This window comes from Hemitrygon akajei, chromosome 16, assembly GCF_048418815.1.
Source record: "Hemitrygon akajei chromosome 16, sHemAka1.3, whole genome shotgun sequence".
In the NCBI taxonomy this organism is placed as follows: domain Eukaryota; kingdom Metazoa; phylum Chordata; class Chondrichthyes; order Myliobatiformes; family Dasyatidae; genus Hemitrygon; species Hemitrygon akajei.
The window spans coordinates 28,302,094-28,326,989 of NC_133139.1; the positions used below are offsets into that span (position 1 = coordinate 28,302,094).

General features: G+C 43.4%; 1 protein-coding gene across 6 annotated transcripts in view; it reads left to right on the forward strand.

The window, feature by feature from the left end:
• The window catches only part of LOC140739897 (3',5'-cyclic-AMP phosphodiesterase 4C-like), a 287,627-nt gene that overhangs the window by 120,186 nt on the left and 142,545 nt on the right, over window positions 1-24,896 (forward strand). The window contains exon 1 of one of the 6 annotated variants that reach the window (XM_073068550.1): window positions 12,407-12,980. The exons of 4 other annotated variants lie outside the window; for them this stretch is intronic. In XM_073068550.1, coding sequence (XP_072924651.1) covers window positions 12,763-12,980 — 218 coding nt within the window. In that variant the 5' untranslated portion in view covers window positions 12,407-12,762. Of the gene's footprint in view, window positions 1-12,406; window positions 12,981-24,896 lie in introns of those variants that run through there. One more of the 6 variants, XM_073068551.1, reaches the window with a different exon arrangement.

The window sequence follows — 24,896 nt, forward strand, 5'->3', positions numbered from 1 at the left end:
GCCATCCTCTCTTTCCTTATCCCAACTTTGTTGCACAATGATCAAATAGACTCGTTAATTATGGCATTCACCTGCCTTTATGCAAAGCCACTACTCAATTTACATTTTAGGTTTTAAGTGATAGAATGCTAGAATGTCTGTCTTCTTGCTTCCTTCAACCCCAACATGGGCAGAGACCTATTAATAACAGAAGAATGTTTGGCTTATAATTTAAAATACCTGTTTTAATTTGTCAAAGCTGAGGATGAATTAGACCACAGAAGTACATAATCAAGGACCCATTCCAACTATAGCAACCATCTCAGAAATAAATACTGATACATTACCTGATAATCTTTTCTTAATAGTCACCTGAAACTTTGTACCATTAATAAGGGTATGTGAATGATCTGTAACTGGATCTTTTGAATCATCTGTATGGATATACAAGGAACCAAGATTTCAGCCTTGCGAATTTTGCTTAGCTATCTGTATCAAATGATATACAATCAATCTTCATCTTGATCTTAGCGACACACACAACACACAAAATGCTGGGGAACCTCAGCAGGCCAGACAACATCAACGGAAAAGAGTAAACAGTCAGCATTTCAGGCCAAAACCCCCTATCAGGATTCTTGATCTTTTCTTGAAGGCTTAAATCAACCACAGACAAAAGGAAAAACCATGGAGAAGTGACAGAAAAGGGTACATAGCAACCATATTCCACATTAAAGAACCCAAGATTTCCCATCCACTTCCCATCCACCCAGAACTGAAGACCTTATGAATGAAGTGTTCCCGACACTCTACTGATGTTGCCAATATTGGATGACTAATTTTATGTCCTGTTACATTAACCCAATAAACCATTGCTAACAGTAAACTAAGAAGATGTTTGTGATTCTGCTCACATTTTTATGTACCAGAGCTCTTCAATGCCACAACAGGTCAAATCTAGTATTGTTCTATAGAGGGCAATCATCAAGATTGCCCTCTTAATAGCTTTACTATCAACACCTTCCATCAGCTGGTTGATGATTGAAAGTAGACAGATCGGACAGTTAATTAGCTGAAATGAATTCACTCAGATTTTTGTAAATAGGGCATATCTGTCTTAGAACCTTCTTTGTTCTGCATTGCAAGTCCTTAGTACTACAGAAGGATGTAGCAGTCTGATTCAATGGTTTATACTATTTACAGTTTTCTCAGCTGTTTCTTGTTATCTATTAATTTATTTATTAATTGAGCTAGAACGTGGAATAGGCCCTCTGGACCTTCGAGCCTCGCTGCCAGCATTTCCCCCAATTTAACCCAAGCCTAATCATGGGACAATTAACAATGATCAATTAGTTAACCTACATATGTCTTTGGACTGTGGGAGGAAACACACATAAATAAATTATGCAATTATGGAATCGAGATCTGAGGGTTCTGAGAGGGACGGGAGAGGAGACAGTATGGACCTTGACAGACATCTTTGTAACCATGTATCCCCATAAGTGAAGTCCCAGAGGAATGAAGACTATCCACTGTTGTTCCTTTGTTCAAGAAGGGCAATATAGACAAGCTGGGAAATTACAGACCAGTGAGCTTTATAACAGTGGTAGGAAAATTATTAGGGATAGGATCTAATCTCATTTGGAAAAGCACAAGTTTATTAGGGATAGTCAGCATAGCTTTGTGTTGGGGAGACCATGTCTTACAAACTTGATTTGGGTTTTAGATAAGGATAGGGCAGTGGATATTATCTACCTGCTGTTTAGTAAAGCCATAGGCAAGATCCCTCAGAGTAGGCTGATCCAAAAATTAAGGCACATGGGATTTAAGGAGACTTAGTAGATTAAATTCAAAATGGGCTTCTCCACAGAACACAGAGAGTAGTTGTAGAAAGGTGTTTTTCTGACCAATGGTTTTCCAAAAAGATCGGTGTTTGTAATAGAAATAAATGCTTTGGCTGAAGATATAGGTGGCCCAATGATCAAATTTTCAGACAGCTTGGTGGAGTTGTGAATAGTGGAGAAGGTTGCTAAAGGTTATAGCAGGCAATAGATCAGCTGGAAATTTGGGCAGAGAAATAGCAGATGGAACTTAGTCAGGATAGGTGTGAGGTGCTGCATTTTGGGAGATAAGATGCAAGAGGAAAGTATAGAGACTATGGCAGGCCCTTTGGAGCATTGACATACAGAGGGATCTTGATGTTCAAGTCCAAAGCTCCATGAGGGTGGCATCGCAAGTAAATATATTGTTAGGGAAGGCATAAAACATACTTGCCTTTATCAGTCAGGGCACTGAGATTAGAATTTGGCAAGACATATTGCAGCTGTGTAAAGTTTTCATTGGAATATTGGTATTGTTTGGGAAAGAGGCATAACTTTGGAGTCATCTGATTTGCATGTATTGGCCTTTATTTCTCTCATGGCTAGGAAGGCGCTGTTGCTTAAATGGAAGGACGTTGCTCCGCCTACTCATGCTCAATGGTTACATGATGTTATGTCATGCTTAAATTTAGAGAAGATCCGTTGTTCAATTTCTGATTCTAATTAAGACTTTCAAACACTGCGGGGACTTTTTTTGAACTATTTTCAAAACCTTTGATCTGGCGTTGAAGTACAGATGTTGGCTATTAACATAAATCACTATGTGATAAGGTTTTTCTTTTCTTTACCAAACAGCTTCAATCTTGGTAGTGGGTTTAGATTCTTTTTTTAAATAATAAAACTATTACAGTTCAATTTAATTCATTTGTTTGATTATGAATATGGGGTACTGTGATTGCAATAGCATGATTTAAATATACTGCATTTTGTACTATTCTATCTTTTTTTTGATTCATAATATGTATCCTCATGAACTCTGTATTCTCCTATGTGAAATTTAATTTAATAAAAATATTGGACGGAATATTGGTTGCCCCGTGACAGAGAGACTATGGAGGCTTAAGAAAGGGTGCAAATAGGATTCACTGTGATTGCCTCGAGAGTATTAATAGTTGGGTAACTTTGCATTGGTTTCTCTGGAGGAAAGGAGGCTGGGGACAGGGCGGGAAATCCTAATAGAAGAAATGTAAACTTGTTGGGGTAGATGGTCAGAATCTTTTTCTGATGGTGCAAATGTCACACACCAAAGAACATATACTTAAGATGAGTGGGGAGATGTTTAAAGGAAATTTGTGAGGCCAGGTTTTTTTTTACAGAGAGTGACTGCCAGGAAAGGTGATGCTTCTATATATGATACAGGCTGAGCACCTCTTATCCAAAATGCTTGGGGTTGGAAGTGTTTCGGGTTTCAGATGCTGCAATATTTGCACCTGTATAATGAGATACCTTGGGGGTGGGACCTAAGTCTAAACGCAAAATCCATTTACATTACATATGCAGCTTATAAATACATACCCTGAAGGTAATTTTATATAACATTTTTAATAATTTTGTGCCTGGAATGATAATGTGTACATTGAACCATCAGAAAGGTAAACTATCACTATCTCAGCCGCCCAGGTGGACAGTTAGTGACAGTTTGGCATCGCCATGGTTCCTGACTCTGAACTTAAGTGCTACATCTAAGCAGTCTTCATCTTACACTTGTTCTTCACACTTAAGTACTGATGCAGCCATTCAGCACGTTAGATTTTCATCAGCGACAATCTTGGCAAACTCATCAATGAATTTCTCCACTGCTTCATGATCAGCAGAAGCTTTATCACCACAAATCTTTAAAAACTTAATGCTGTGCCTTTTCTTAAATTTCTGCAACCAGCCTGCTGAAATTCACAATTCCCTTCAATCTTCAGTTCATTGTGGTAGATCTTTGCTTGTTTCATGATCAGCATTCTGTCGAGCAGCACACGTTCACTTTGGCGTTGGCGAATCCATTCTTTCCATACATGTCCATATCTTCATTTTTCACTTTATACAGTGTCTTTCTGCTTTTCATTAACTTCTGTTCATTACACATGTGAGGTCACTTCTCAGAACTGTCTGTCTCAGAACCTTCCCAGCGCCTCGAGGAATTTTACATTTGTGACGTCACAACAATACTTTTTTTTAAAAAATTCGGATTTTGGAAGTTTTTGGATTTTGGAATTTCAGATAAGGGGTACTCAACCTGTAGTAACTTTTAAGAAGCATGCATACAGGCATATAGATAGGTATGTGGAGGGATATGTGCCATGTGTAGGCAAATGGAATTTGCTTAACTTGGCATCATGGTCAGCTCAAACTTTGTGGCGAAAGGACCTGTTCTCATCCTATATAACTTTATGTTCAATATTACTTCTGTTACAAATATATCCTTCCTTATTTCACAAATCACAAGTCACAAGTTCAAAGTTAATTTTCAAGTTTAAAGTTAATTGCCATTCAACCATAATGCAGCCAAATGAAACAGTGTTCCTCTGGGACCAAGGTGCAAAACACAGAACCAACAGTCACACACAGCACAAGGCACATATAGAACTTTTAATTACATTTCCAGTAAAATATACAGTCCCAAAAAATAATAACATAGCCCAGGTTCCTGAGTGCCATGGCCTTTAGATTGAAGGTGCATGGGATGATTGACCTGGAGTCACATTTCCTTAGGTAGGGAGACTAGATCTGCACACAATATTCCGCATACAATCTCACCAAGGCCCGAATACACCTTTACTCCTGTACTCAAGTCCTTTTGCAATAAAGGCTAACTTAATCTTTGTCTTTTAAATTTCTTGCTAAGCTGCACGTTAACTTTCTGTGACGTGTGTACAAGATCAGGCAGGTCCCTCTGAACATCAACACGTTTCATTCTCTCACCATTTATAAACAAAATGCTTTTCTCATTTGCCTACAAACCTCACAGTTGTCCACTGTATATTCCAAATGCCAAGACCTTGTCCATTGGCTCAACCTGCCCGAAGTCCCCGAAGCTTTCCGCATTCTGTTTACAGCCCGTACTGCCAGCCAGTTTTGCATCAGTGGCAAATGTTAGTATAATTACATGTTGCACTCACCTAAATTATTGATATAGATTGTGAACAGCTGGAGTCTCAGCAGTGGTCCCTTTTATACCTCATTAGTCACAGTTCTCCCTCTCAAAAATGATCAATTTTTACCTCACTGTTTTTCTATCAATCAAGTCTTCATCCACAACACTGTATTATCCCAATCTCACTAATTTTGTTTAATAACCACTTATGTGGCACCTTAAGTCTAAATACACTACATTCTCTTCTTAGCTATTATACATTCTGCTATGTACAATCTTGCACGACAGATTAGTCAGAAATAATTTTCTTTCTGAGAGCCCTGTTACCACTTCCTGAGTAATAGATTTGAAAAGTTTCCATGTTCCTCCGGTCAGGCTAACTATATTTCTTCACTTTACCTCTCCCTCTTAAGAAGCAAGATGACATGTGCGTCCTTCCATCTATGAGATCCATCCTAGGAACAATGGAGTTTTGTAAGGTGACAGCCAGCGCATCAACTATTTCTACACCCACCTCACTTCTCAGGTCCTAGCAATTTACTGCCCCCCTCACCCCAACAGCATTTTGAAACACATTAATTTATTTCAATCCCTCCTTCACTTTAGACCTGTTTGTGCTATTTCCAAGGGGATAGCTCTGTCCTCTTCCATGTTGGAAAAACTCAAGATTGTAGTTGCTCTTATTCCCTGCCATTTTCTTATCCCCCAGCGTAATTATGCCTGTCTCAAACCCTAATCTTTTGCTTGTTATCTATAACAATAAAGGCTTTTGCAGTCTGATCTGGTTTCTTGCTAGATTCCTCCCATATTCTACATTCCATTTTCTGATCAATTTACTCTTTGACTGAAATCTGAAATTTTCCTAATTTTGGGCTTACTGCACATTTTTCCGTGACCTAATATCATAAATTACCTTTGTTAGGCATGGCTGTATAACTTTTCTGTTAGGTTTTTATTACTTAATCACAGCCAAATTTTCTCGATTTCAGAATGAACTTCATTAAATCTCTATATGAAATGTTACTTTTATCTTAAGCACTTACCCTACCTAGTACCTGGTAAGTACTAGATTATTAATTACTTTCTCACTGCACAATTCTCAATCCAAACTTTGTTTTGTCCCTCTTTGTTTCTTCAATATGGTTATCTGAAAACATTTTTAATACAGTACATTTCATGAATTGGTCCCCACTATTACTGATTTCCTGAGCTTAGATCCCTTCCCTCTACTGAAATACCTTTTTCTTCCTTCTACCTTTTCCATTTTTGAATATGGCTTTTTAAAGTTAGAATCATGGAATATTTAATTCACAGCTTAGTCATTTTGTAAATGTATAATGGCTATTAAACCACACAAATTTATTTCTACTTGTGCCATTATACTTGTTCTTGTATGGTGAGGAGAAATGTTGGCCTTGCAATCTACTCCATCATGACCTTGTCCTCACCGTCTTCCTGTGTTGCTCGGTGACTAATACTTTCCATTTTTAATTTTTTGCTTTTCTTATGCACTATCTTAATATGATGAAACAATCTGTGGGATTGCAAAACAAAGTTTCTCACTGTACCTCAGTACATGTGACATTAATAATGAATTTACCAAGTTTACTAGTTTAACTCTTATGTACATCTGGTTACAAACTACAAATTCCAGTTACTCATTGAATCCTCCTTGAACTTTTCTGTTTATCCTGAGTGCCAAACATCTTTTCAGACAGAATCATCAGAACAGTAAAAGAGCAGCAGGAATAGTTATTTTGACTCTTCAGGCCTGTTCTGCCACTCAGTGCCAATCCCTTGTTTCAAAACCATATGTCCCAGCTCCTTCACAAATATGTCAGTGAATTAGTATCCAGAGTGTAGTGGAACATTTCATATGCTCAGTACCTTCAGGCTAAACAAACTTCTCCTCCACTCTGTCCTAAATATCTTAACCTGTACCCTGAGACTGTGAATCCTGATTCTAAGATCTCAGCCAAGGGAAATACCCATCTTGTTTTCAGCCTTTTGAATCCATCAAAATTTTGTGCATTTTAATTACATTTTTTCACATTCTTTCAAACTTTAGTGAAGTCAGACCAAGTGAACTTTTTTTAAGGAAAAAAATTATTTCCAAACAAGTCTAATTAGTCGAGAAGATGGAGTTTATCCTTTAGCCTTCTTGCCATTGACACACCATGGCTCTTAGTCCAGCCGTTCATTAATTTTAAAAATCCTATCATTATTTTCAAATTTCTCCATGGGTGTATCCCTTTTGCAGTTTCCTCTATTTCATAGCCCTCCAAGATCTCTTCATTCCTAATTGGTCCTGATTTTAATCTCTCCAATCAACCCATGGTCTTAGTTTATTCTCTCTTCTCTCAGACTCTCTCTCTCTTTCAATAAGATATTTCCCAAAATCTGTTCTTTGATCACATATTGGTTATATGTCAATAAGGCCAATTTTGATGGTATCAAAAAGGATTTTGCAAGTATGGATTGGGCAGGCTTTTCTGGCAAAGGTGCTCTTGGTAAAAGGGAGGCCTACAAAAATGAAATTTTGAGAGTACAAAGCTTGTGTGCATCTGTCGGAATAAAAGGCAAAGATAATAGGTTTAAGGAACCTTCGTTTTTGAGAGATATTGAGGTCCTAGTTAAGAAAAAAAGGAGCTGCATAGCAACAAATGAGGTACTTGAGGAGTATGAGAAATGTAAGAGAATACTTAAGAAACAAATTGAGGTGGGGCAGGGGGCTAAAAGAAGGCATGAGGTGTCTAGGTGAAGGATAATCCTAAGGGCTTCCAAAGATATGTTAAAAACAAAAGAATTGCAGGGGACAAAGTTGGCTCTCAATAAGATCAGAATGGAGCCAAAAGAGATGGAGAAGATCTGAAATGGATTTTTTGCATCTATGTTTACTTGGGAGACAGACACAGAGTCTATAGAAGTGAGGCAAAGCAGCAGCGAAGTCATGGATCCTGTACTGATAACAGGGGAGAAAGTTTTTGATTTCTTGAGGACAATTAGGGTGGACAAATTCCTAGGCATGACAAGTTGTTCCCTCAGACTATGTGGGAGGCAAATGTAGAAAATGCAGGGGTCCTAACAGAAATAATTAAATCATTCTTAGCGGGAGGTGAGATACTGGAGGATTGGAGGATAGCAAATGTTGTTCCAGGAAATTATAGGCCAGTGAGCCTGACATCAGCAGTGCAAAAGTTATTGGAAAGTATTCTAAGGGACCAGATATATGAGTAATTGGATAAACAGGAACTTGTTTGGGATAGTCAGCATGGCCTTGTGCGTTTTGGGTCATGTCCAACCAATCTTATAGGGCTTTTTGAGAAAGTTTCCAGGAAAGTTGATGGAGGCAAGGCAGTGGATATTGTCCACATGGACTTTGGCAGGGCATTTGACAAGGTCCCGCATGGAAGGATGGTCAAGAAGGTTCAGTCATTTTGGCATTCAAGATGAGGTAGTAAATTGGATTAGACATTGGTTTTGTGGGAGAAGCTAGAGGGTGCTACTAGATGGTTGCCTCTCTGACTGGAGGCCCACGACTAGTGGGGTGCAACAGAGATCAGTGCTGGGTCCGTTGTTGTTTGTTATCTATATCAACAATCTGGTTGATAATGTAGTTAAGTAGATCAGCAAATCTGAAGACGACACGAAGATTGGGGGGTGTAGTGGACAGTGAGGAAGACTATCAAAGCTTGCAGTGGGATCTAGACGAGCAGGAAAAATGGGCTGAAAAATGACAGATGGAATTTAATGCAGAAAAATGTGATGTGTTGCACCTTGGGAGGACCAGCCAGAGGAGGTCTTACATGGTGAACAGTGGGGCACTGAGGAGTGCAATAGAAGAAAGAGATCTGGAAATACGGATCCATAATTCATTGAAAAGGGTGTCACAGGTAGATGGGATCATAATGTATGTTTTTGCCACATTGGCCTTCATAGATCGAAGTACTAAGTACAGGAGTAGGGATGTTATGCTGAAGTTGTATAAGATGTTGACGAGGCTTAATTTGGAGTATTGTGTGCAGTTTTAGTCACCTATCTACAGGAAAGATGTAAATAAGATTGAAAGAGTACAAAGAAAATTTACAAGGATGTTGCCCGGACTGGAGGACCTGAGTAAAAGGGAAAGATGGAATAGGTTAGAACTTTATTCCCTAGAACATAGAAGATTGAGAGGAGATTTGATTGGGGTATACAAAATTATGTGGGGTATAGATAGGATAAGTGCAAGCAGGCCCTTTCCTCTGAGGTTGGGTGAGACTACAACTAGAGGTCATGGGTTACGACCATAAGTTATAAGGATAGAATTAGGCCATTTGACCCATCAAGTCTACTCCATCATTTCATCATGGCTGATCTATTTTCCCTCTCAGTCCCAGTCTCCTGCCTTCTTCTCCCTGTATCCCTTCATGCCCTGACTAATCAAGGATCTATCAATCTCTGCCTTAAGTATACCCAATGACTTGGCCTCCACAATTACCTGTGGCAATAATTCACCACTCTCTGACTAAAGAAGTTCTACTCATCTCCCGGCTCTCTATTCTGAGTTCTCTGATCTTAGACCCCACCTTAGGAAACATCCTCTCCATGTCCACTCTATCAAGGCCTTTCAATATTCGATAGGTTTCCATATGGTCACCCCTCATTCTTCTGAACCATAAAACATTCCTCATATGATAAGCCTTTCAATCTTGGAATCATATTCAGGAACCTCCTTTGAACCTTCTCCAATGTCAGCACATCCTGTCTAAGATTAAGGGGCTAAACCTGCTCACAATACTCCAAGTGAGGCCTCACCAGAGCTTTATAAAGCTTCAACATTACATCCTTGCTTTTATATTCTAGTCCTCTCAAAATGAATGCTAACATTGCATTCACCTTCCTCACCACTGACTCAACCTGCAAATTAACCTTTAGGGAATCCTGCACAAGGACTCCCAAGTTCCTTTGCACCTCAAATTTGTGAACTTTCTTTCCATTTAGAAAACAGTCTATGTTCTGGAAGTTTGGTTGATCGCACTGAGTTTGGCAAAATGTTTGCAGATGTTTCAGCTCCAATCGAGAAGCCATCGTGCGCATTTGAGGGTGTTGTCTCCTCAGAATGCCAGCTTATATACCCTTCGTGGTTCCAATTGGACATCATGATCTGATTGTCCTGGTTCAAAACACTGCGAACAGTGTAGCAGTAGAAGATTCTGATTGGCTGGCTTCAAGGGAAGTCTGTTGGAAGTGGTTGCTTTGCTGTTCAGATCACGAGATTACCGGCAGTTCATTAATTGCAGACATCAAAGTTTCTCTTTTCTCTGCAAGGAGACCACACCGTCAACTGCACACTGACGATGGCTTCTCAATTGGAGCTGAAATGTCTGCAAACATTTTACCAAGTTGAGTGATCAACCAAACTTCCCAGTACCCAAGCTGAGCTACCAATCTTCCACAAAATAGTCTGTGTTTATATTTCTTCTACCAAGGTGCAAGACCATACACTTCCTAACACTGTACTCCATCTCCCACTGTGCCCATTCTCCTTCTGTTGCCTCTCTGCTTCCTCAAAACTACCTGCTCCTCCACCTATCTTCATATCGCCCGCAAACTTGGCCACAAAGCCATCAATTCCATCACCCAACTTATTGACATATAGTGTAAAAAGACGTGGTCCCAACACAGATCCCTATGGAACACCAATAGTCACCAGCAGCCAACCAGAAATGGCTCCCTTTATTCCCACTCTTTGCCCCCTGCCAATTAGCCAATGCTCTATCCACACTAGGATCTTCACTGTAATATCATGGGCTCTTAACTTGTTAAGCAGCCTCATCTGTTGCAGCTTGTCAAAGGCCTTCTGAAAATCCAAGTACAGAACATGCACCAATTCTCCTTTGTCTACCCTGTTTGTTATTTCCACGAAGAATGCCAAAAGATTTGTCAGGCAGGATTTTCCCTTGAGGAAACCATGCTGACTGCAGCCTATTTCATCATGTGCCTCCAAGTACCTCGAAATCACATCCTTAAAGGTGAAATGTTTAAGGGTAACATGAGGGGAAAGTTCTTCCCTCAGAGGGTGGTGAGAGTGTGAAATGAGCTGCCAGCGAGTGGTGGATGTAATTTCAATTTCAATGTTTGAGAGAATTTTGGATAGGTGCATGGATCGGAGGGGTATGGAGGGCGATGGTCTGAGTGTAGGTCGATGGGGCTAGGCCGATTAAATGATTCAGCATGGTAAAGGGCCTGTTTCTGTGCTGTATGACTCTATTTCCTGATATCACCACAGTGTAAAGTATTATCTATACAATCTTGTTAAGTGACTTGGGACTTTTGTTAAAAATCCACATTGCTAATATAGATTCGATTTTAGTTGCGTGTCTTCCCCTAAACTCAAGAATGCCTCTTAACAGGGATTAGAGAAGGTACACCGTTAGCTGGAACACTTAGGAGGTAGAGCTAACAGGCACTAAGTGACTATGACTCAGAGAAGCAGAGGATGAGCAGTGGTAGACACATTGTCTACCTGCTTGACCTGGAACCAGCAAAGTCTGACTGTAACAGTAGGTAGCTGGGAGAGGATCATACGCTAGTGAGAGAGATCCGACCATAAGTCCATCAGGTTGTGTTGACCTCAGCAGAAATGAGACCACTCTGTACCACAGTGTGTGGTGCTGTGGTGGGGTGATTTCATCCTTTCAGTTTTACAGACTTGGGAGCTGCCTGCAGCACAGGCATGGGCCATTCAACCCATCTGCTCTATACATGTTACCTCTGAGTCTCCTCTAACCTTTCCATCTCACAGACTCAGCAGCCCTCTCTGTGGTCAGCGGACTTTCCTTCCGGCTGCAGTTTTCTGGTACAAAGTTTTGTACTTTAAACAGATGATGGAACCAAGCAGGGCAATTTGTCATAAAAGTAGAAAATGCTGAAAAAACAATCCAAGATTTATGGATGTTTGGAAGACTGGGTGACATAGAAGATCATGTTTATTCCATTTCCTAAACACTTAAATGCGGCCGTAGTTTGGCCAATGATTAAGGAGCGTTCCAACTCCCTCCCTAAGACACCCCTCAGTTGTCTAAACCGTCCTAACCTGCTGGGTGTCGGTTATTCGTTTACTTTTTGTCTGATTCTGCCTTCCGTGAAGCATTTAGGACTTTTTGCCAAGCGGTAAAGAAATAAAAACTCTAATCGTCTTTCATCGTCTAACGTTCTGATAGACACAGACTGGGGTCGAGACCTGAGGGACACAGGAAGAATCCTCCCTCTTTCACATCCCGCGTTTAACTGAACTTTCCATATCGGCGTCCAATCTTTAACCCCCCTTTCGAGTTTGTGCTGCAGCGGTTCGGCGCCTACTGGATTCGCATCGGTTAAGAGCTAATCTCTTTATTTGGAGCGGGGTTGGACCCAGGCGGCAATCCGACCCCTGGACTTCGGATCCTCCTCGGAGACATCTGTGCAGAGATAGGCAGCGTGAGTGGGGCAACTTCTGAAAAACATTGCACCCGGTCGCTGCGCTGTCTCGAAGCGGAGCTGGGGTCGGCTCAGACTCTTGCTGATTCATTACAGCCTCTGGTCTGCGGGTGTCTCGTCATTTAGACTCAATTCAACAAAGAGCCAAATGAATCGGAATCAGATGGTGGTAAAATCGGCGCCAACTCCTGACATCAGCTGCAGGCGATGGTTCTGAAGTTCGTCTGAAAGTTTCTCTCTAGAAACCCCGGTCAGTTCTCTGGGGATTTAAGAGCCTAACTTTGTAAGTCCTCCTCTCCGCTCCGGAGGCTGGAGCAGGCGAGAGAGAGAGTGGGCGTCAGGAGACCAGCCCTCCCCATGGCCCGGGCGAAAGAGGAGAGTGACTCGATGACTCCGCTGCGTGACGATGAGCGACCCCAGGGCACGAAGAACCAGATGGCCCCCTCCCTAGCTCCCAGGAAGTCACCGGTCAACTCGCCGAGACCGTCGCCGCGAAATTCCCCTTTGCTCTTCCGCAAGCTGTTAATGAACAGGAGCATTCGCATGCAGCGCCGCTTCACAGTGGCGCAAACCAGGTAAACGGTGCACGTTTGAAAGTCGCAGCCAGTTACAGGCGGAAAAAGAGCTGTGTGCAATTTTAAATGGATTCGGTTTGTTGTGTGAATTATGCATTATTCGCGCGTAGCTGCATAAAACAAGAGGTAACATACCTTTGCCACTGGTTACAACACCCCGTGTAAATACATTACCCTATGACACATCGTGTGTCACTAGTATTACACCCTGTGTACAGTACTATACGATAAGACACCCTGTCGCACTGGCTGTAGCAGTATTCACACACCCCAATAATATACCATTTATGTGCTGGGTGTAACACTCAGTGTATCTTATATAATAACACACTGTATATCACTGGGTGTTTTGTGAACAGCACCCCATGTGTCGCAGGGTTACAATGGGTATTAAGTGACACAATTCTTAAATTTTAAATTAATTTTCTATGGAGCGTATTGAATATAATACCCAGTGCATATTATCAAATTGTGCGCTGGGTACCATTGGGTGTAACACCCTAGTTTGTCCTGAAGTGTGCAGGTATGTATACACATAGCAGTAATGCACTGTGTGACCATTGGGCGCGGGAATCCGTGTGTAATAACGCACCGTGCATCATTGGCTGTGTGCACCTTGTTAAATAACAACTTGTTTCACCGAGTAGTTCTTTCGCTCTCGCTTCATTCGTTCTTTTTTTCCCCTCTTTTTCTACTTCTACTTTTCTCTCCTTAGGTTTTCCTCTCTCACCCTTTATTTCTCCCACTTTCTCTCTGTTTCTCTCATTCTCCTGCTCTGTCTTTCGCAGTCACTTTCTTTCTTTTCCTCTCCGTCACGTTCTTCGCTTTTCTGTTTCTTTTCATCCTCAGCGAGATTCGGGGGCATCGGAACACGGGGTGGGTGGGGGGAATGACGAGAGGAAGACGATTGTTGGACGCTCAGGCTCAGGAGCAAGCGAATGATTATTAATAGAGCAGAGAATTCGTGGAGCTCTGCGTTCTGTCAACTTGATCCTCCCAGTCTGCAAGAACGATTTTGTTTAACTCTCCACTGTCAGACTTCAGCCTGGTGTTTAGATGAAAACGTAACCAAGTTATAAATGTCAGTGAATCACTCCCTTGCCGTTTCTCTGTTATTTTTAGTTTGGACTGTGATTGCGAAGCTTTGTCAACAGCAGGACCTGTGAGTAGGCTTTGTTTCCATTTCTGTCCCCCTTGCTTTCTGGTGTTGAGGTACTGCGGTGAAACGGGGTGGGAAAGAAAAGAGTTTGGTCTCTCTATGGCCGCCTTTCGTTATCTCTGGACGGACCGCAGTTGATGAAATCGCTTTTGTTGGAAAGGCTGTAGGTAGAATAATCATCCAGTTTCTGCACAGCAAGATTTCAGGTAAAGCCAAGAGACGCTGTGTGGAAATACAGGCTGAGCAATAAGCCCTGTCCTCTTTTTTTTTCCCAAACAGAGACACTGATTCCTTCTGATCCACCTCGTAGAGCAAATGAGGTACCGGTTTTATGTCGCGTCCCGAAAGCCAGCACCTCTGACCCCGCTGACCCCGGGGAACCGCGGCCTGGTGGTTCACCTGCCGCGCTGGCAACTAAACTTCTGAAGCAGTTAGTCAGAGACAGGAGAGAATCCATCTTGGCAGCAATTAATGTAATTAAATCAATCAACGCACTCAAAATGCTGGTGGAACGCAGCAGGCCAGACAGCATCTGTAGGGAGAAACACTGTCGACATTTCGGGCCGAGACCCTTCGTCAGGGCTAATGAAACGTCGACAGCGCTTCTCCCTGTAGATGCTGCCTGGCCTGCTGTGTTCCACCAGCATTTTGTGTGTGTTGCTTGAACTTCCAAGCATCTGCAGATTTCCTCGTGTTTCCGTAATTAAGTCAATGTTGATTTTTCTGAAGAAAAAGTACCGTCAGTGACAACGATCTTTCAGATTGTCATCATAACACACCTGGTTCTCTAATGTACTTCAGTCAGGATATCTCCTGATCCCGTCGGGCCTCTATGAGTCTCCAGGCCCATTCCTAAACATCTTTCAGAGGCTATCAGAGTGCCTGCATTCCCAATGACAAGCTCATCCTTGTGTGTAAACATAAAATAGAAACCTCTCTCTGTTCTCCTGCAGAACATCAGCCTCAATTATAAATCTAATTTCTGCAGTGGGGCTTGAAACCACCACCAAGAGCTGAGGCAGATGGGGACCAGCTCTAGAAAACTGACCAGTTGACTTAAAATCAGGGAATGTGTACAGTGTACAACCTGAAATTCTTACTCTTCACAGACATCCACAAAAACAGAAGAGAACCCCACAGAATAAACAACAGAACAACGTTGGAACCCTAAAGCCCCCTCTCCCTCCTCCCGCACACAGCAAGGCATTAATCTCCCTCCTCCCCCACATTCAGCAGGAAGTGTCAGCACCCACCACCCACCAAGCAAGCAAAAGCAGAGCCCCCAAAGTGCCCCTTGATCTGCAGTCCAACAGAAAGCTAATCTTTACCCGACAGTGTGACGTGCCACAGGCTCTCTCACTTACTAACAAGGGACAGGGAGATATCACCCATTTCATAGCAAGGGGGGGGGGGATGCTAACAAGTAGACACTAATTACGGTGTTACAATCTGTTTTGTTGCGAGATTCTCCAACCCAGGAACCGGCAACCAACTCTCCCTCAAGAGAAAGAGAGGGAGGGAGCAATCACTTGAGTACAGAGACCTCAGACAGCTGCATCCAGCTGCCATGAAATTCTGCTGTTCCTTCTCCGGCGACACTGGCGTGGGATCGCTTGTCCGCAGTGCCGCACCCTGCAGGTGTGCATTCTTCCAGGCCGCTCCTGCGTATATGGAAAAACGTCTCCGGGAGCCTCAGTTTCTCCATTGGCTCAGCCACACAGGGGGACCAGAGCAATGCCTCACCTTAGGCTGAAGTCCATCCTGCCAAGGATGATACACTTGTGTCACCAGTGGAACTGAGAAGTGTGGACACTGCTTGTAGTGCGTTGAGTCTGGGGAGAATGAAGGTGCTGACTGTTGTGGCAAATGGCATGAAGCTGTCTGATCCCTCACTGAAAAGTGGGGGCTAACAGGTCAGTTACTCTGTCATCTCCTCTCACTTTGCCAATCCATGAGTCCGGCAGCTTCAGTTTTCCGGCAGGATGTGAAATTCCCTTGCAGAAAATTCACTGTTATCCCCCTTCCCTAATGAGCCAGCGATTGATAAATCTGCTGAGCAGTTACTGATTTGAGGCTGACAAATGTTACCTTTATGCAAAAGTGTTATAAATCCAGTTGCCAGCACCCTGCTGTAAGGGTAGAGTATGAATGCTCATTGTTCACCACCCCATCTCCACACCTTGCCACAGCGAGGAGAGCTTTGAATTACTGGCACTCAACTGAGCTCTTGCCGTCATCCTCCTCAAAATCATTGGGAGAAGAATGGATAGACCCTAGAAGCAGCAACAGCCAACACCTAGATGGACTTCAATGCAACAACCCCTGGAAATTCCAGAGTTCTCTCTGCTGTTGACTGGAACCTCAGTAGGGGCATGACAGTGTCCACTACCTTGGTAGTGATAGATTGTAACCCCTTCCTTGTCCCTGTCTTCTTCTGGGCTGTTGCTGCTAGAGGCTTACACACCCACTTCAAAGAGTCCAGCGAGTGCCTTTGGTTGTCCTATCTGATCCCAACACCATCATGATCACACCTTCGGGTCGATAGTGGAGGGCAGTGCACTTCCTGCTCTTGCAGGTAATAGGGTGCCCGGATCCACCTGTGCCTTTGCATCCAGCTTTGAAATCCATCGGGAGCCTGGTTCCGAGACAGAGGAATTTCCCCCTATCCGCCCTGTCTGTGCAGGAGATGGGGGACTTGCATAAAGCTTTGGTGGGGGCAGACAGTGGCCGGGCAGCATTGGTGTGCCCGACCTATTCCAGTTATGAAACCCTTTCTCAGCCTTGATGCCCAACCCAGCAGAGGAGAGAGAAACGGTGTTTAGGGGGTCTGCAGCCTCTCCCACTGCAGGGTGTCTTCATTTTGCCTGTGGAAAGGTTCACCAGGGAATCCCTGCTAATCTCATCCCAGGGCATCGGACCTTGTAGGTAGGAATTTTAAGGGAAGAGTGGGAACCCATACCAAGTGTCACCATCGTTCCATCAGGGGGGCTGTGCTCCTCCATCACACAGAAGAGGCACATCCTCCTCTTCCTTGAGGGTCGGAGTGGCTTAGAGACCTCTAGCACCGAGCTGGTCTCCTCCATTCAACCCTCTGCCCACATTCTGCTGGACTCAGTCATCGAACGCTGGCTCTATTGCCAGTCCCGGAGCTGAGTCAGAGTTGAGCCTGCTCCTCATTGTACAGGGGATATGATCCTCACTGTACACATCAAACTCCTGGTCACCGGCGTAGCATGGTGCAAAATCATATTTAGTAAAATTCCTGTGAATTATTCCACAACGTTACAGGTGCTATATAAACCCAGGCTGGAGAAGCAAAAATCAGCAATATTTAATACAAAGCTGAAAACCCAGAAGGTACGAGCAGGAGTGGCCAATTTTGCCTTTCGTGCCTGTACCGCTAGTCACTAGATTCATGGCTAATCATCCAAAATTAGTACTCTTTTTATGTTTTTTCCCATGTCCATTGATATCTTTAACCCCGGGGTTCCCAACCCTTTTTATGCCATGGGCCAATACCATTAAGCAAGGGGTCCGTGTACCCCTTCTTTAGCAATTGGCACTATATCAATCCCCTTCTTGAATATATTCAATGACCTGCCTTCAACTACTTTCATGGTAGAGATTTCCACAGGTTTATTGAACTCTAGGCAAAGAAATGTCTCTTCCTCTCATTCACAAATACCTCACCTTGAATCCTAGCTTGTGACCCCTATTTCTGGACATCACAACTATGGGGAACATCCTTCCTGCATCTGGTCTGTCCAGTACTTGAGGGGGTTTTATATCTCCTATCAGTCTTCTGAATTCCAGTCAGCATAGGTCCAACAGTCCCAATCTTTCCTCATTCATTAGTACTGTCAACCCACCCATCCCAGTAATCGGTGTGGTGACCCAGGGGATTCTGCAATGCTGGAGCTCTTGAGCAATACACCCAAAAATGCTGGAGGAACTCAGCAGATCAGGCAGCAACCATGGAGGGAAATGAACAGTCTGTATTTTGGGCTGACTCAATCAGGACAGATGAATCACTGTGGTGAATCTTCCACTCTACTCATTAGCACAATTATCCTTCCTTAGATAATATGACCAAATCTGCATGCAAGACTCAAAGTATTATTTCATGAAGGGCCTTTTCTATTGAAGTAAGATGTCCCTGCTCCTACATTGAAAGCACTTGCTATGAAGCCAGCATGTTATTTACCCTCTTTACCATTTGGTGTGCATATATGTTTACTGTCATTGACTGGTGTACAAGGACACCAGGACTTGCTGCACCCCTCCCCAATCTTTCACTGTTTAAAAAAAGTACTGTTATTGCCAGCAATGTATAGAGCTTCACGTTTACCCACCATGTACTGTCTCTGCATTTGTCTATCACCCAATCTATCCAATACTGTTGAGTACCAGAAGGATTTTATAATCTTAGAATTTTCAATATCTAAACTCACATGACCAACAGTCGTAGTCTCTCACTCCATTCATCAGTCCTGCTCTACCGGGAATCAGTTTGGTGAACCTTTGCTGCACTCCCTCCATTGCAAGAACTTGGGAATCAAGTCCATTGTAACCTGCAAGTGGCAACACAGTTCGCTAAGGTTGAGAAGGAGATATGCTTGCCTTTGTTGGTCAGGGCACAGAGTATAAAAGTTAGGACATTATGTAGTATCTTTACAAAATACTGGTTAGACTGCACTTGGAGTAGTGTTCAGTCCTGGTGGCCACAGTACAAGAACTATGTGCCCGTTCTGGAGAGGTGCAAAGGAGTTTCACCAGAATGTTGCCTGGATTGAAGTTCTTCAGCTGGGGGGAGAGATTGGATAGGCTGGACTCATTACCCTGGACTGAAAGAGTGACCTGATAGAGGTATATGAAATTATAAGGGACATTAGATGGGGTATAACTTTAGAGCATAAATTTAAGGTGAGAGGAAGGAAGTATAAAGGGAACCGAAGGAGTAAGTCTTTTACACAGTGGTTGATATCTGGAAGTTGTGGAATCTGATACAATTGCAATGCTTAAAAGACAGTTAGACAGTATCTTTAATAGGCAAGGCGTAGAAGGATATGAACCTAATATGGTGAAATGGAAATAACGTTAGTGAGCAAACAAAAGGGTCAGCATGAACATGATGGGCTGAAGGTCCACCTCTACAGTTCTGAATTGCACTCTGCATCCTCCTTACTTGCACACTCCCAGTTTAAGATTTAGCTTAGCTACCAAAGATGTGCAGCAGCTTACTGGTAGATCGTAAGGTAAGAGAATCGACTCAAAACAGTACTTATGACGTCTTTCCTGAAGCAAATTGTGGTGAACTATCACCGCAGACAGTGAGGAGGCAGGCGGAGGTGAGGCTGGTTGGAGGTATGAGCCTTGCTGGGGCATCGCGAGGCCCTATGTGTTCGAGCCACCGGGGAAGCAGACGGATTTGTATTGCTGCCGGAGGCAGAGTGAGCGATTTGGAGAGGAGTCGGTGTGGAAGAGTTTCGATACCCGTCCACTTAACCTGAGTGTGAGGTTGGATCGCCCTGAGCGCCAAGCCGATTTGGTGAGATTGAGAACAGCTTTGGGTGGGGCGACCCCAACGCACACGGCACCAGGGTCCGGGTCCGAGAATGTGGCACTGCTTGATACTTGGACAATTTAACCGCCGGCACAGATAGTCTGGAATCCCAAGTGTCAGGAATGGAGGCAGGGTCAGACTGATTTTGCTTGCTATCCCATGAATGGTCATTCCTGACTCCGCAGTGTCGAGGCAGTGAACTGATCCCGCTGCTGTGGTGAACTGGGGACTGAGGCCTGGGCCTACTCCGGCTGCTCCGGGAGTGGATCTGGGACTCAGTTTCGTTCGGACTCCCAAAGCTGTTTGGGACATATCTTCAGAGTGTTGTTAATTTGCTATTTGTCATTCCTCCTTGTGGCACTGATGCATGTAACTCCATCTGGGTTAGAGAGGTGCCAATACCAACGGAGATACTGGAGGTTCTTCCTTCTGCAGTTGAGCTCTTTTCAAAGCCTTTCCCAACTGTGCCACTAGGTGGCAGCAGATTTCCATGCTACCATCCGTCTGTTGGTAAAGGTAAATGCTGGTCCTTGGAACACAAGTGAGGCAGGCATTTGGTACAACTGCTTGCTGGTCTTTAAGCTCCCCACATCTCTCCATCTTGCCATATCACATTCTGCTATTCTTTTCATTCCCTTTGTTTATCCCGCTTCCATTTGGCTTAGGATGCCAGAGGGAACTTCCCTGTTCTTCAAACCAATGGAACGGGATTTTTTGAGAGGGGGATAGAACTTGTGTAAATGACCTGTCTGAAAAATGGCACTTCCTACATCTAAATATCAGCGTATCTTCAGAGTGTTGTTAATTTGCTGTTTGTGGGATCTTGCCCACAAATATAGATTTCCTGCATTACGCTTTGAAACGTGTCATTTCACTTTGGTCACGAAGAGCTGAGAGATGGCCAGGGAGTGCAGCCAGAGGAGAGGAAGGCATTTTGTGCTGAAGCTGAGTATCTGATTCTGTTGCGTGAGTACTCCCTGTGACACTGGAACCACAAGAAACGGAAGAAGGAAGAAGATCATTCAGCCCTCACACCTACCCTGCTGTTCAATAAACCACCACTGATCTGTTACTGCAGTACCACTGTCCTGTTCCAACTCCCTATCCCTTGATTCTCTTCCTCTCCAAAAATCAGTTTCTGTCTTGAACATACACAGTAACTGAGCCTCCACTGCCATCTTAGATAACCACAACCCCTATGTGCACAATGTACAAGATGGAAGCGTTTCACAGGTGCAGAGAACTATGGGAAATAGAGCCACCATCATTGACAGGGTAGGCATGTTGATTGATTAACAAAGGGAGATGGGAATATGACAATTTGGGGCATGTGCTATAGAGTCTTGGGATACAGCCCATCTACAGCAGGGGTTCCCAACCTTCTTTATGCCATGGACCAATCCCATTAAGCAAAGGGTTTGTGGACCTCAGGTTCAGAACCCCTAATCTACAGGACTACAGATACAGGCCAAATCAATAAGGCCTCATGTCCTCTCTCTGAGGATATGAAGAAGGTTCCATTGTGGAAAGCACAGTATTGGTTCATTTGTAGAGGTTGGCCGCTCTGGCAAGACACCAAAACTAAATACCAATGAAAGGCATCGTCTTCTTAAGGAGAACATGTGATACTTTGGAAACCAGAAAAGCAAACTTCCTGCCACTCGCTGTTTCGCAAATGCTGTTTTTCCTGTCTGGTTAGTGCAGAATACTTGCAAGACTGATTGAGACAGCAAGAGATCCAGTGGACCAGCACTGTCCAGTGGATGGACAGACAGCCAGTGACGAGGTTTTTGAGGTGGTTCATGAAGCCTCTTTGCCTGACCCAGACTGAAGCAAAAGGTTCCAGTCAGTTCAGTGAGCAGGCGATTGATGATTCTGTTAGACTATCAAAGAGCCACTTTGGATGTTGAGAGAGGCACGGGGTTGGTCTGGGGATGTGAAAGGTGGGAGCCCCATACCCCCACCTCATCACTTCTCAGAGCCGGTTTAACACAACTCACACCCACTGCTGCTCACCTGTCACCCTTGGCCTCAGTGAGCTACAGTGAATAGGCCTCATTTCAGTCAATTCCAGCCCAGCAACAGCTTATTTAAAAAATCCAAATGTCCTAATGTGATATCTATGACTTTGGTGCCTGGGTTTCTCACTTCTTCTTTAAAATACTCTTTAATCCTTCTTGAATAAAGGTTCAATTCCCTACCACCACCACCAAATATTGCCATTAAGGGCTGTTTACTGTATGTTGTTGGATAATGGGTGTTCTGGAAGCTTTACTATATTACAGGTGCTATAAAAATGCAAATTACTATTGTGAGTCAGGCACAACTATCTTTAATTAACAGAGGCTTGCACTGGAGTTTCCAGTCATCAGCAAACTTCAAGGGCAACTGTGACAAAGGTTGATGGAACGTTGTGTTTAATACAATTTTCAATAAAGTTAGAATTACCATACGAAAATATTTAAATTACATGCAGTGTTTTACATCAGTGTTAAATTTCATTGCAAAATGTACACAGCGCCTGAAATGTTTGAACCTGCTTCTGTCACCCGAATTGAATGAATATAAACATTTTCAACTGCCTTAAGTTTCACAAAGCCGCTTGGAAACTTGAACTTCTCTCCAGCAGCCAGGAGGGATTGGACTGGAACAAGCACTGTGGCTGGGAATAGGTGGGATAAACATTGTGGCTGGGAGAGGAAAAGCTGGAATTGGAAGGTGGGAAGAGCAAAGTCAAAGGGACAGATTGGAGGTAGGGAGTGAACAGTAGCGGCTTAAAAATGTTGAGGAGAGGGATCTGTGGCATTGGCATAAACTAGGCTCGTACTGAGATAAATATTACGTGGCATAAACCTCTTTCTACATACTTCCACAGTGTTGAATCCCAAAATGGCAGCTGAAGTCGGGTCCTTCCATGTTGGAATGATGTAAACCAGCAGTTATGCTCTCTATTCTCCCTTTCTTAGTCAATTTTTTGGTTATTTTTGCTGATTCTTAAGCACTCCCATACTTATTGCTTTTAAACATAGACGTAGAACAGTACAGCACAGCACAGGTCTTTCAACCATGATGTTGTACTGACTTCTTAACCTACTCCAGGATCAAGCTCTTCACACTTTTCTGGATTAAACTGCATCTGCCACTTTTCAGCCCCTCTTTGCATCCTGGCGATGTCTCATTGTAGCCTTCTACACTATCCATAATACGACCAACCTTTATGTCATCTGCAAACTTACTAACCACCACCCCCCCTTCCACTTCCTCTTCTAAATCACGAAGAGCAAGCGTCCCAGAACAGATCCTTGCAGAACTCTACTCGTCACAGACCTCAGGTGGGATTTTGCTAGCAAATTTATAAACCTTTCCTTAGCTTTAACATATCCTTGATTTCTCCTGTTATTTATGATTGGACCACTTTTTCTGTTATCTTTGTGCCTTAAAGGAGTGTATGTTTGTTGCAAATCACATATCATCAGTGTAAGTGTAGTTCAGCAGTCCTCCAGGTGTGGATTTCAGTGAATAGGAGGACAAGTTTAATTTGAGTTCAATTGTTATATTCTGTCAATTTTCTTTAAAAGCTGCATCTTTAACTTTAAGCTGAGCTGGTGAACATGTATTCTGGTGAGTCAGTGGGGGAGATGCTACTCTTTCACTCTAGCCTTCTATTCTTTGAGATATAAAGTCATACAGCAGGGAAACAGGTCCTTCAGCCACCAAGTTTGCACAACCATCAAGCTCTTTGACATTAATCCTACGCAAATCCCATTATATTCTTACTACATTCCTTCAGCTCCCTACAGATTCTAACACTCACCTGTACACAAATGGGGATTTACAGCGGCCAGGGTTAACTAACTGGTCTGTAGGATGTAGGATGCGGAAGGAAACTAGAACACTGGTTGGAAACCCATAAAACCTGCAGACTCCACACAGACAGCATCTGAGTTCAGAATGGAACTAGGGTCACTAGCGCTGTGAGGCAGCTATTCTACTGATTTTGCACTATGCTGGCCCATGCCTGCTCTCTCCTATTTATTTGAGATTACCTAAATTTATTTATTGAGCTGCTGAGATGCAGTACGGAATAGACCCTTCTGGCCCTTCGAGCCGCACCGCCTCGCAAGCCCCCGATTTAACTCTAGCCTAATCACGGGCCAGTTTACAATGAAGTTAACCCTAGCTTAATCACGGGACAATTTGCACCCGGGTGAAACGTGGGGAGAACGTAGTCACCTTACAGACAGCGGTGGGAATTGAACCCGGGTAGCCTGCACTGTAGAGCTTTGTGCTCACCATCATGCTATGAATCTTACGAACTCCCAGTGCACTTCTGTAGCCAAGAAGTTACCTTTGAATCTTTGCAATGTTTATTATTCTATTCACAGCATTTATTGTTGATCTCTAATTACCCTTGAGAAGGTGCTGAGGTTGCAGTGTTGCCTCCTTGTAAAGATATCACTTAAAACTATTTCTTCTTCGGCTGTCCATCGATTTCGATGTTGATTGAGGCCTGGGCGAGGTTGTATGAAAGACTAGCAGTTGCCCATGCCTGCAAGTCTCCCCTCTCCACGCCATCGATGTTGTCCAAGGGAAGGGCATTAGGACCCATACAGCTTGGCACCGGTGTCGTCGCAGAGCAATGTGTGGTTAAGTGCCTTGCTCAAGGACACAACACACTGCCTCAGCTGAGGCTCGAACTAGCGACCTTCAGATCACTAGACCAATGCCCTAGCCACTTGGCCACGCACCAACACACATCTCTCATCACTTAAAAAAACAGTGGTGTAATGGATTTCAAGACCAAATAGTTTTTTTTTCAGATTCCATATTGTATTTAAATTCTACAGATAGAAACAGCACATTCAATAGTGCAGAAATCCCTGCAAGTGTCAATTGGAGATTTGGTCTTAAGCCTGAGTTATGGGACTTGAGTCCATGGCCTTCGGAGTGAAGTGAGGGGACAGGGATGTCCCTACCCACCTGTCCTGATGGACCTTTCCCTGCCGCCCCTCATTGAGAAGCTTGGGTTCCCATCTACCTTACTGTTTGCAGCCCAACTGCCCATCAGAAGGAATGCCTCAACTTGGATTAGAGCCTGGCAGCTTCATCCACACCATCAAAACCACACACAAAATTATATCTGGATAAGCTCCAAGGCATTGGTGTTCAGGACATCTTCCTCTGTTGCTCAGTG